The sequence below is a fragment of the Salvia miltiorrhiza genome, chromosome 8, assembly GCF_028751815.1.
Source record: "Salvia miltiorrhiza cultivar Shanhuang (shh) chromosome 8, IMPLAD_Smil_shh, whole genome shotgun sequence".
In the NCBI taxonomy this organism is placed as follows: domain Eukaryota; kingdom Viridiplantae; phylum Streptophyta; class Magnoliopsida; order Lamiales; family Lamiaceae; genus Salvia; species Salvia miltiorrhiza.
In genome coordinates this window covers 1764970-1777359 of record NC_080394.1, presented here as the reverse complement: position 1 = coordinate 1777359, position 12390 = coordinate 1764970, and the positions used below count along the sequence as shown (strand labels likewise).

General features: G+C 37.4%; 2 protein-coding genes and 1 long non-coding RNA gene across 7 annotated transcripts; 2 read left to right on the top strand and 1 right to left on the bottom strand.

Moving 5' to 3' along the window:
* The first annotated feature begins 1138 nt into the window (after positions 1–1138).
* Positions 1139–5884, top strand: LOC130999847 (casein kinase 1-like protein 10). Of its 2 annotated transcripts, XM_057925520.1 has the most exons (14): positions 1139–1884; positions 1970–2010; positions 2486–2555; positions 2639–2787; positions 2871–2966; positions 3250–3320; positions 3630–3691; positions 3821–3884; positions 3971–4055; positions 4140–4266; positions 4600–4673; positions 4764–4824; positions 5056–5171; positions 5267–5884. In XM_057925520.1, the coding sequence occupies exons 1-14, from the start codon at positions 1809–1811 to the stop codon at positions 5516–5518; spliced, it is 1344 nt and encodes a 447-aa protein (XP_057781503.1). In that variant the 5' UTR covers positions 1139–1808; the 3' UTR covers positions 5519–5884. The 2 variants fall into 2 exon arrangements, with proteins under 2 accessions (XP_057781503.1, XP_057781504.1); XM_057925521.1 differs by lacking the exon at positions 1139–1884 and having other exon boundaries at positions 1964–2010; positions 2625–2787.
* Positions 5885–6543: 659 nt separating this feature from the next.
* Positions 6544–7163, bottom strand: LOC130999849 (uncharacterized). Its single transcript, XR_009093605.1, has 2 exons — positions 7037–7163; positions 6544–6883 (listed from the first exon to the last, which is right to left on the bottom strand). It is a non-coding gene; the product is annotated as an uncharacterized LOC130999849 (long non-coding RNA).
* Positions 6694–12200, top strand: LOC130999846 (protein NPGR2-like). Of its 4 annotated transcripts, none has more exons than XM_057925516.1 (6): positions 6694–7075; positions 8084–8390; positions 8481–8733; positions 9237–10453; positions 11010–11160; positions 11714–12200. In XM_057925516.1, exons 2-6 carry the CDS (start codon positions 8136–8138, stop codon positions 12022–12024), a joined length of 2187 nt encoding a protein of 728 aa, XP_057781499.1. In that variant the 5' UTR covers positions 6694–7075; positions 8084–8135; the 3' UTR covers positions 12025–12200. The 4 variants fall into 4 exon arrangements, with proteins under 4 accessions (XP_057781499.1, XP_057781502.1, XP_057781498.1 ...); XM_057925519.1 differs by lacking the exon at positions 6694–7075 and adding an exon at positions 7122–7279; XM_057925515.1 differs by lacking the exon at positions 6694–7075 and adding an exon at positions 7155–7295.
* Positions 12201–12390: the final 190 nt, after the last annotated feature.

The following is a 12390-nucleotide window of genomic DNA, read 5'->3' as shown; positions in this document are numbered from 1 at the left end:
TGTATTCACGCTATTGTAGCACATGTTTGCCATTGAAATGAAACGTAATTTTTGAACAGTTGTACGTATTCTTTTTCTCCCTTAAAATTATGTACTATTTTCATTTTTTGGTTTATTACGTATAATTGGACAATTTTACCTTTAATGTGAAACTTTTTATAACTATACTCACCATAATAAAATTATCAATACTTCCAATATGGAATTTTTTCTATATTAATACACTTAATAATTTTTTATAAAAATTCGCGCTAAAAATTTACATGTAATTGACAATTACTTCATATACTTTGGTTCTATACTTACTCCCTAATTGATAGATTAAGATAAACTTATTAGTTGGATATCTATCTAAACTAGCCTTGTGTGTGAAAATATTTTGGTAAGTTACAAATTTAGATGTTTATACTCGTTTTAAGCTAACTCAAAAATATATAGGTATAGTTAGGAAAACACTTGTCGGGCTTGTGCGTTTGTTTAATACAATCAATTTGGTTGGTCCAAACTTCATAAATAGAATAATAACTAAATGTAATGACTCAATCTTTAGTACTCCTATAATTTTTTTTAAGGAAATTAGAACTTTAAATTCTAAGTGAAGAATAGAATTTCCTCCTAATTCTAACAAAAAGAATTTTACTAGAAGCTTTTTGCAAAATCAATTTATTTGATTTTTATGTTTTGGATATTAAATGAATTACAATCATGTAGTTTTTGATACAAGAATTTTCATTCAATTCTGGCATTGAATATAGACTTTTAAATACATAAATTTTCAATTATTTTATTTTTTCACATGATTGTCAATTTTTGAATGAGCTAATACCGTTGTGGCAAGTAGGAGTAAATTAACGTCATAATGACTAACTGAAGTGTCGTAGACATCCAGCTAAATCGTTGAGCCATTTAAATTATATAAGCATTTCAAACGTCCAATATTAATTTAAATGACAGATCGTGCATAGAATCAGAATAAATGATAGAATTTTGAATTCATGTACAAAACTCGAATTGGAAAAAGGTTTGTATATTTAAGCATAATTAACTCATTTTCAAATTGATGCGTGAAAGATTCATTTAATTTATTTGTGAAGTATATTATGAATGAGAAATTAAACTTAATTAATTAATTGTGTAAAATTAAAGACGTGAAGAACGTATATTTTCAGCCACTTCACCTTCTCCCTTTGCTCCTCTGTATGCCCATATTTCCTCTGCAACTCCCTCTCTCTCTCTCTCTCATTTCCCACCTTCCATTTCCGAGTCCCCTTTTAATAGTATATCAATTCAAAATTTACACACGGCACACCCCATTTCCATCCAACAATTTTTTAGCTGCCTCGAAAAATAAAAACAATTTTCCCATCATCAAATTTTTTCGCCCCACCATGCAAAACGAATTTCTGGCCTTTCCCGTTTCCAGCGTCTTCATAGTCCCAGATGTTGACTTTCTTTATCTGAATATGTAGAAAAAGAGTCTCTTTTTTCATGGGTTTTCTGATCCCTTTTAATCCCGTTAATTTCTTGATTTAACCCCAGCGGCTCATTCATCTTCGCCCCATTAGTGTTTTTTTTTCGTGTTTTCTGCTGTCGATTTTTTTTTTTCTTACATTTTGGGGAAAATCTATCTAGTGGGTGCATTTTTGGGATGAATTTTGTTGGGTTTCCTTTATCATTTAGTTTAATGGGTTTGAAATGGATCTGAAATTGGAGATTTTTTTCTTTTGATTATAGCGGCGTGAGATATCTTGATTTTACCCCAATTTGTTAGTTTCAATTTTTGCAAATAATCATTTGGGAAATCAAGAATGGATCACGTCATTGGAGGAAAGTTTAAGCTGGGGAGGAAGATTGGTGGGGGATCCTTTGGGGAGCTTTATTTGGGTATTTTCTATTATTTTTATTTTTTATCTTGAATAATTTTTTTGTATTTTTGCTAAGTTTATAACATTGTTACTTTTTCATTCAGGAACACATGTACAAACTGGTGAAGAAGTGGCCGTGAAGCTGGTAAGTAATTTTTGTTTTTTAATCTCTAATAATATTAAAATCTGGAAAATAATTTGAAAGGAGAGGCTTTTTTAATTTAAAATAGGGTTAATTGTATATAAATCCACCCAAATTTGGATTTTTAACCAATATTATTATCTTGGTTAATAAAAAGATGAATTTTTAATTTTATGAATTTTGTATACTAGCTAGGAGGATTAAGTGTGGCTGAAATTCTACTTCGAGTCGAATTCCAAAAAATTAAAAGTTCGTTTATTTATTGGCCAAGAAAATAGTGTTGGTTAAAAATCGAAATTTGGGTGCATTTATAGGAAATTAACCCTTTAGAATATGATGAGTGATGTGCTTCATGTAGTCTATTTTTTTCCTTTGTGCATATATTTCAGTTTAGATTGTTTTTGCTCAAATGGCCTCTAGCATAAGTCTTGAAATTTGATGTACCTTTGATTAATTAACACAAAAAAACTGCTTTCAGGAATCTGTTAAGACTAAACATCCTCAGCTTTACTATGAATCGAAGTTGTATATGCTTCTTCGAGGCGGAAGTGAGTTTTTTCCCATGGTTTTAGTACTTGGTGGTGTGGAAACTTCAAAGCAAGCTCATTAATCTGTAGTTTGTTTTGTGAAGCTGGGGTTCCCGAGCTCAGATGGTTCGGAGTTGAAGGTGAGTACAATGCCATGGTTATCGACCTTCTCGGGCCGAGCTTGGAAGATTTGTTTAACTATTGCAATAGGAAGTTCTCACTGAAAACAGTTCTCATGCTTGCTGATCAATTGGTGAGTTTGATTGACTCGATTGCAAAACATGTTTTATCGGCTTGCAGCTATTCTTATGCAGCTCGCCTCCTTTTGATTCGTAGATTAATAGAGTGGAGTTCATGCACTCGAGAGGCTTTCTTCACCGTGATATAAAGCCGGATAACTTCTTAATGGGCTTGGGACGCAAAGCGAATCAGGTAATGGCGCAAATCAATGAAACTTTATATCTTCTTAATAGAGCGCAGTTACTTTATAGGTTTAGTGGTGAGGTCGTCTCATTTGCTTTTACGAAGCTTTTTTTTTTTCACCTGTAAAAAAGTTATTTCATTGTCATTCGAATTTTTGGATAGCTGAATGAGATTGTTCAAGTTTAGTCAGCCGAATTAGAAGATTCTTCGAGAAAAAAAGCTGAAGAAGCCATGGGATGATCTTGCATACCTTGAGCCTGCTTAACTCGACGTTTGGTTATCTTTGTAACAGGTGTACATTATTGATTATGGACTTGCAAAGAAATACAGAGATCTTAATTCTCACAGGCACATACCATACAGGTGTTTAATACATCAACATTTTCTTGTTCGTCGAATTTGACTTTTCTTGCACTTTCCTAGAAAATATTGAATAATTGTTTAGAGCTTTGTATTTGATGTTGAATTCTGCTTGTGGCATACTCAGGGCTCGTTTGGCACGGGTGATTAAGGTATATAATATACTTATGACAGATATATAAGATTAAGACATCCCGCTTTATCCATATTGCGTGCCAAACGACCCCTGATTGCCATGGCTAGTTTATTTGATTATGTAGCTAATATTGTGTAAAGATCGATGAATACTTCCTCACTCTCTGTGTTTTACAGGGAAAACAAAAATCTTACCGGTACAGCTCGTTATGCGAGTGTTAACACTCATCTTGGAGTTGGTGAGTTACATACCATCCTGCTTTATTACTTATTTTGTTTTTTTTTGTTTTTTTTTTTTTTTTTGTTTTTCGTTTTTGGAACTAGGAAGAAACTTCTACTTAATTTCTGTATCTCATCTCTTGATTCAGAACAAAGCAGAAGGGATGATTTAGAGTCTCTTGGCTATGTCCTCATGTATTTTCTCCGGGGAAGGTGAGTAGAATCGCTCTTAGATTTTCGACCATTCTTCTTTAGCAAGCAAACGTAGTCCTAACTTCTTTCGTTGAAATTTACTGTAGTCTTCCCTGGCAAGGACTGAAAGCTGGCACGAAGAAGCAGAAATACGACAGAATCAGTGAGAAGAAGATGCTTACACCGATGGAAGTATTGCAGCTTGTTAAACCTCGCTAACTACACTGCTTTTGCCTTAAACGCGGATTATCTGATCATGTGTAATTTTTTTCGCAGGTGCTTTGTAAATCGTACCCATCTGAGTTTCTCTCGTATTTTCATTATTGTCGATCATTAAGATTCGAAGACAAGCCTGATTATTCGTATTTGAAGAGACTCTTCCGAGACCTGTTTATTCGTGAAGGTAAAAAGGTTATTCATCCTTACATATTTTGTACTCTTTTTTTATCTTTCGTGTGTTTGGCTGAGCTTTATAATCTTATAAGCAACAATAATTTTAGAAAAATAACCCTTTTACGGTTTGTTATTTCCATCATAATACCCTTTCTGTTTCATTTTTCTTCAATTTTTTCTCTCTAACTAACAATTCTCTCTAGCTTATGAGCAAAACTATCCAAATATTTTGTTAACTTATAAGCTCTGTAAAATAAGCTTAGCCAAACACACCTTTATGCATAGGGTATTGGTTTTTATCCGTTATAACGATTTTCTGTTGATGACTCCACTAATGGAGCAGGTTATCAGTTTGATTATGTGTTTGACTGGACCATATTGAAGTACCCGCAAATCGGATCCAGCTCTCGAACACGAGTAAGCACTCGCTTTGCTATTTACCTTTTTTCGCGAGAAGCTAGTTTATAGCAATAGTAGCTCGAAATCTTGAATGATTTCTGTCTGCAGCCAACTGGGAAACCACCTACAAATGCAGGACCATCTTCAGAAAGAGTGGAGAAGACACCTGGTATGTAACGGCTTTTGATCACCCGATGTTTCGTTACTTTGCCTTAAGGCTTTCGATCACACGATGGTCTAAAACATGAGTTCAAATCGCAACTTGCAAGTTGACCGTTTAAGGGTTTAGGGTTTAGTGTTTATGCAACGGCTAAAGGGCATAAACTTTGTTTTTGACTTACAATCGAATCTCCTTCGATTCTACCTCGGCTCATGAGTAATTTCCGAATTGCTTCCGTAGTGAAACAAGAAGTTCGAGAGAGGCTTTCGGGCGCCGTTGAGGCGTTTGCTAGGAGAAATGGTGGTGATCACTTGAGGCACAAATCTTCAGAGGATGTTCCATCATCTAAAGATGTGGTAATTCATGAAATCCTTTTTATGTATTATTCTACTGATGATTTGATTCGTTTACAACCTTAATATGATCTAATAAGTTGATCCCTCGCTCTCAGCAAGCTGATTCTGAGAGAGGGCGGTTATCACGGACCAGTGCCGCAAAGAGGGCAGTGGCGTCGAGCAGCCGGCCCAGCACCTCAGTTGAACGTGAAAATCGTCAGACCAAAACTGGAGGCCGCCCATCAACCACTCAGTATGAGCCCAAGACCTCCTCGTTCGCTCGTGCCGGTGGCGCTGCAAGAGGCGTCCGAGATGAAACCCTTAGAAGCTTCGAGCTGCTAACGATTGGCACGGGGAAGAGGAAATAGTCGAGACGCCGTAGCTGTACGCAGTTTTGTCCGGGGACCGGAAACGCGCTATGGGGGTCGCCGGAATACGATACAGAGGTCCCAATCCGACCCATCTCTCCTTCCTTCTTTCCTTGTTTAGTCATACATATATATATTGCCATGTAACACACGAAGATGATTGTATCTTTGCCATGGGAGCTATTCATATATGTAACACAAACCTCATGGGTTTTTGGTGGCTAAGATTCATTGAAAAAAAATAAAAAATCAACTGTGTGTGTGTGTGTGTGTTAAGACCAGTTTCTTATTCTGCTTAACCAAAAACATGGCATAACATGAGATGCAAAGATCTTCCAACTGTAGTGAAAGGTGTTTTCTAAGCAATCTCTTGAGCTTGAGTTTTTCCTATAATAATTCGGACTATTAAGTGAGCAATGAAAATAAGTACAAACTATATTTGTAATATTTTTAAGTTCGAGTTAAAAAGTCATCATGGGATTAAAGTTCAAGTTCGAAATACACCCTTTAATCATGAAAAGTGTGATTTTTATATTATTTGGTTCATCCATAATAAGTATGGTGTTTCCGTTTTGATATACATGTTTTTATATTTTTTAATTTTATTTTATTTAAACTCAATATTAACCAAAATTTGTCCAATAAACTATTTAAAAATTGCCTAATAAATTGATTTTAGTGAGTCTTTTTTTTTTTTTTATACTTTCTTTGTCTATAATTTTTTTCCACATTGTGGACGACAACATGAGTCTTAATAAAATGTGAGTGGAGTGAGAGTCACATTTTAAATTTGAGTGAAATTGTGTGAATCCTACTACTAAAATAAAAGTAGTAAATTATTCGTAAAAGGATCGAAAAGAAAATTGTAACAATTTTTCGTGGACAAACAGTATAAATAACAGAATCATCAAAATCTATATACTAATATTTTTGGGATTTTGATTTATAAAGGACAATATTTGTTGTATCAAAGTAAAATATTAGAATATTATAAATATAGTATTATTCCTATTAAACCAGCAGCCTTAATATACAAAATGAATACACTTAATATAAAAGTTGTTATTTAAACCCAAACACAATCTAATTCACCTAAAAATAAAATAAAATTAAAACCATGGAACTGGAAGCTCCTTCTTCCGTCTTCCTTATAGTTGCAAGGTGACAATTAAACAAACAGTTTGTGTCCGTACAGTTAGTCCATAAACAAAACACCATTAATAAAAACGATCTTTTCGAATTAAAGGCTCCCTCTGTCCTGAAAGGGAAGATTCAGTTTGCTCTGATGCTAGTATTTAATGTTTACAGATAAACCCACCTATAACATTTCCTCCTCTGACTTTTGAACCACTTTTTTTGGACGCACTACAACAAAAAAGTCCCCAAATAAATTATTTTTAAAAAAGAAAAGGAAAAAAATAAGTAGTTTAGCTTTGGATTCTTGGTTAATTCTAACCTGTAAAATCAAGAAAGCTTTTTTATTGCTGGAGAGGGAAAATGGGTGCAATGGAGTTTTACCTGTTGTGGGCTCTGCCCATGCCTTTCACCAAGCCAAAGGTGTGATTTTTTTTGCTTTGCTTTTTAATTATTTGCTGTGCATATTTCTGCATTTTTATAAGTGTTTCAACTGCTTGCTGTGTGTTCACACTGACGATATGATGGGGGATGGCTATCTCTTCACCCCTTTTTATCTGTCAAAAGTTGCATTGTTTGACTTTCTTTTGTGGGTTTTGTCTGGTGCTAAATCTACCTGGATGTTTGGTGATTTTTTCTTTGAGTAAAAACTCTTCTCAACTATGCTTTCTTCTTGGATGCTTTTCTTGTAGCTTTTATGCTGTTTTGGGGTTTTCTGAGTTCCATTTTGGGGGTTTCTGAGCTGGAATTTGTCTTTGAGAGGTAATATAGAACTGGGCTTTTGGAGTTATATTTCAATTTTCAACCATCAATGGTTGTTTTCATTATGCAAGCATGTTTAGTGAAGAGTGAAGTGTTTTGTTGGTTTGAAAAGATGAATTTTGGCTGTTTTCTTGAGAAATTTGGATAAAGACATGATAACGTCAGCAATGCCATGTTTGAAGTTTTCTCATTCTTTTAATAGTTAATCATCAATGGTTGTTTTGATTAATCAAGCATGTTTACTGAAGATTGAAGGGTGCGAGAGTAAGAGTTTTGTTGCTTTAAAAGGATGAATTTGTGGGCTGTTTTTAATGGAAATTTGAATGAAGACATGATATGATAACTTTAGCAATGCCATGTTTGAAGTTTTCTCATTCTATAAATAGTTTACTATCAGTGGTTGTTTGATTATGCAAGTGGTGCATTTCTTCTTTTACGGCCTTCTTGGTTAGAGATGGTTTGTAAAGTTTAGTGAAGAATGAAGGGTGTGAGAGTTAGAGCTTTGTTGCTTTAAAATGATGAATTTTTTGGCTATTTTTAATGGAAATTTGAATGAAGACATGTGTGAAGTGTTCTCATTTCGCAGTTTTCCTTTCGTTTTGTCGAAATAAAGAATGTATTTCTCTGAGAGTTAATGTGTTGAATAATACTGTGGATTTTTTCTCTTAGTTATGTTTTGATCTATTGGTGATCAAGAACGCGATAACTGTGATGAGACGGGATGAGCATTAAATATTGGCTTCACAAACAAAAGAACCACTTGTCTTCGAAATTGAGGGAGATGATGAAATGCATGTGCTCCAGCAAGCAACTACGAGTAGATGAAGCCGTTGCTTCGTCAGAGTCCCTGGCAACTCGGGACTATTCAGCAAGCGGATTCTCCTCTCGAGCTGGGGATGCTGATACGAGAGCTGACACCAGTAACATAGAAGAGGCAGAAACATCGCTCCGAGAGAGTGGCTTTTTGAATTATGAGGTAAGCCATTCGTTCTCGCTCTCTGTTATCTCATTTGGCAGTGAATTTTACGGATCCGGACATGATTGTTATCATTTTGCTAACTTGTAGGAAGCGAGAGCTTTGTTGGGACGACTCGAATACCAAAAGGGAAACGTTGAGGCTGCACTCACTGTTTTTGAAGGGATAGACGTTGCTGCGGTGATTCCTAGGATCAAAACCACTCTAGTTAGGAGATGTGAGCTTCCTAGACGTCATTCTCAAAGCGACAATACCCCGCCAATGTCTATGCACGCCGTGAGTTTGCTCGTTGAAGCGATTTTCCTCAAAGCAAAATCACTGCAGGCTCTTGGAAGGTACAAAGGTATTTGTCTTAGATTTCTTGCTCTATCTCTTTTAGTTGTGTGTATGTTTGTGCACGTATACGAGCATATAAATCCGTTTTCTCATTCCTAAACGCGATTTTATAAAGGGCAATTCGTAGATTAAATCGTAAATTGGTTGCAAAATGCTTACTTATACTCCTTCCTAGCTTTTTCATGATGTTCTTGCACAATTTAGATGTTATAAGTAAGCATTTTGTTGAAATATTTTGGTGCAAAGTCAATAGTTCTGTTCTTTTATTGATATTATTGAATGTTTAGGCCATTTTTGAGGCTATACAGATAGTTTAGGATTTAATCTGATAATTGCCTTTTTCATAAACTCCCATATTGTATTGTTGAAGCAAACATGAATGTGTTTGTGTGCAATCTTAAATAGCATCCAATCTTATTCTCTGTGTTTCATGTGTTGAACTGAGCATGTTTCTATTTCTTGTCGAGTTAAACATGCGTTCGTGTTGCATCTGTGTCTCGGATTTTGCAGAAGCGGCTCAGTCGTGCAGCGCAATATTAGACACCTTCGAATCTGCAATACCGGAAGGCTTGCCAGAGAAGTTCGCCTCCGATTGTAAACTGCTGGAGATACTAAACAAGGCTGTCGAGTTGCTTCCCGAGCTGTGGAAGCTCGCCTTCGCCCCACAAGAGGCGATTTTATCCTACAGAAGAGCCCTGCTTTACCAGTGGGATCTCGACGTGGAGACGAGGACGAGAATAGAGAAGGATTTCGCTGTATTTCTTCTTTACAGCGGCCACGATGCAAGCTCTCCGAATCTTCGTTCACAGATGGAGGACTCCTTCATACCGAGAAACAACGTTGAAGAAGCTGTCCTGTTGCTGCTTCTGATCCTCAAGAAGCTCGGTCTGAAGAGGATCGGGTGGGACCCGTCCATCATATACCACCTCGGCTTCGCCTTGTCCGTAGCAGGCGAGTGCAGGTCGCTCGCCTGCCAGATCGAGGATCTGCATCCGGGGAGCATCGAGAGGAAAGAAAAGTACACTTCTTTAGCCCTATGTTACCACGCGGAAGGCGATGATTCCATCGCGCTAAACTTGTTGCGTAATCTCTTGAACAATCGAGAGAATCGTGGCTGCGAATTCGAGCTGCTGCTGGCCTCGAAGATCTGTGCAGAGAACCCCGGTTTCCTCGAAGAAGGGACGGGATACATCCATAAACTCCTCGTTGCATCTGACAGATGCAACGAGAGAGCTAGCGTTGCTAACCACTTGTTAGGCCTCTCCCTCTCCGCCCGATCCAAAGGTGGCGTAGGGTCCGATGCACAGAGGCTGTCACGGCAGTCAGAGGCGCTGGAGGCGCTCGAGACGGCTCAGAGGATGACGAGAGGGACGAATCCGAGCATGCTTTTCTCCCTCAGTCTCGAAAACGCTGAGCAGAGGAAGCTCAACGCTGCTCTCTATCACACGAAGCAGTTGCTGGCGCTGGAAGGCGGGGCGAGTATAAAGAGTTGGATTCTTCTCGTTCGGATTTTGTCGGCTCAGAAGAGGTACGTGGACGCGGAGAGCATGCTCGACGCTGCTCTGGACGAGGCGGGGAAGTGGGATCACGCAGGGCTGCTACGGACCAAGGCCAAGCTGCAGATCGTGCAGGGCCGTTTCACTGACGCGGTCGACACGTATACGAGGCTTCTTGCTGTTCTTCAAGTGCAGAGGAAGAGCTTCCAAGTCCAGCAAAGGCTCTTGCAAGTATGTGTTTCTTTTCATTTTGATGCTATACATATCTATATATATACAAGCAGTTAGCTCCTATGATATTTCTTGTGTTAGCTAGTTTAATCTGTCGAGTTTCGACGGGAAATCACTTTATGTCATAAGTTATGAGGTAAAACTACCCACTTTCATAAAAACGTGTCGAAAAGAATTAACTCAAATTTAAACGAAAGGACAAAAAAGCCCTTGGATGTGACAAAATTTGCGTGAAAATCAGCGACAAAGTGCTCGGAATGTTTATTTTGTTGGCCGACAAATCCATTATCCAATCGACCGTCGACCGGCTAATGGACTAGCCGGTCAACCGGCTAGTGGACAAAATATATTTCAACCCGTCAGTGTCAGAGTGTTCCTGATTTCTATGCAAATTTTGTCGCGTCTAAGGGTTTTTTTTCGTTTCTTTCACTTAAAGTTGGGGTATTTTTTGGATGTTTTTATAAAAGTGGGTATTTTTCGTTTCCACTCTGTAGTGACTCGAACCCTTAAGATTGGAGGAGAAACGTCTTATCAACTGAACTATTTATGCTCACAGGACAAGCAGAACGTTGCGAGTTTAGAACTGGAGACGTGGCACGATCTTGCGAACGTCTACGCCAACTTATCGCAGTGGCGAGATGCCGAGATATGCCTTTCGAAATCCGAAGCGATCAATCCTCATTCCGCCTCGAGACTACATTCTGCAGGTAAGATCATGTTTTCTATGTTCCTAGAGTTTCCAACTATGTGGCTCATTTCCTAGCTAGAAGCTTCTAGGCAGGGGCGGAGCTAGGATTTTACAATTGGACGGGCGAGATTTCATCGAAAAATTTGATAGATTTTTTTCGAGTAAAAGTAAAGATCGAGTTGAGTTTCGAAATATACACAATATAGATTAAAAGTAGTAAAATAAGAGCTTTCCTGAAAAATAGGAAACTTAGTGATGGTGAGTGATGCGATCCAGTGTCTTACAATTATATTTTATTTTAAAAAAAATTATGTATCCTAACTATGAATTTATTATCGTATTAGTAGCTAATAAAAGTGAAACTAAATGATAAAAATAATTATATATCCTAATCGGATGGAATAAATTCTAATTAATAATCACAAAATTGAAAGTGTGACATCGAGTGTGATACAAGTCATGTCGAGGCTTGCATCCGCCCCTACTTCTAAGGGTATTTTCTCGTCCCTCGTGTTTGGGATGAACCTCCGACCTTTGTGGTTGATCTTCCTACGTCTCGGTTGCATTTGCAGGTTTACTCTGCGAAGCTAAAGGCATGCAGAAGGAAGCTCTGAGGTGTTTCGAGAAGGCGCTCGACATTGACCCGAACCACATCCCTAGCTTGATATCGACCGCGATCATTCTGAGACGACTCGGCCAACAATCGGTGGCCGTGGCGAAGAGCTTTCTCACTGATGCGCTGCGGCTCGACAGAACTAGCCATGCGGCCTGGTACAATCTTGGCCTGATCTACAAGAGCGAGAGCAGCAGCGTCGAGGCAGCGGAGTGCTTCGAGGCTGCGGCCGTGCTCCAAGAATCCGAACCGATCGAGCCTTTCAGATGATCGATGATTGGGAGATGTGTATAGAGCGGAGATAAACTTGTGTTAGTTATGTATGAAGAAGAAGCATGTATAATATAATCCTTTGAAGTGAAAACATTGCTTGTATGTTTGGGTTGTAGCTTGAGAAAATATCATCCAAAGTGATTATTAAGGGAGCATTTATTTTTTAGGATTAATATGGATAGATGATAGATAAAAATAAAAAAAAAATTAATTCATTGTTTATTTAAATGTATTGAAATTTTTGGATGTCTCAAAGCTTTTGATAATTTCTATTATTTGAGCTAATTTTATTTATCTTATTGAAATGGTGAGATTGGAGATATTCTGATAATAGGGATAAAAATATTTAATTATATATCTTAT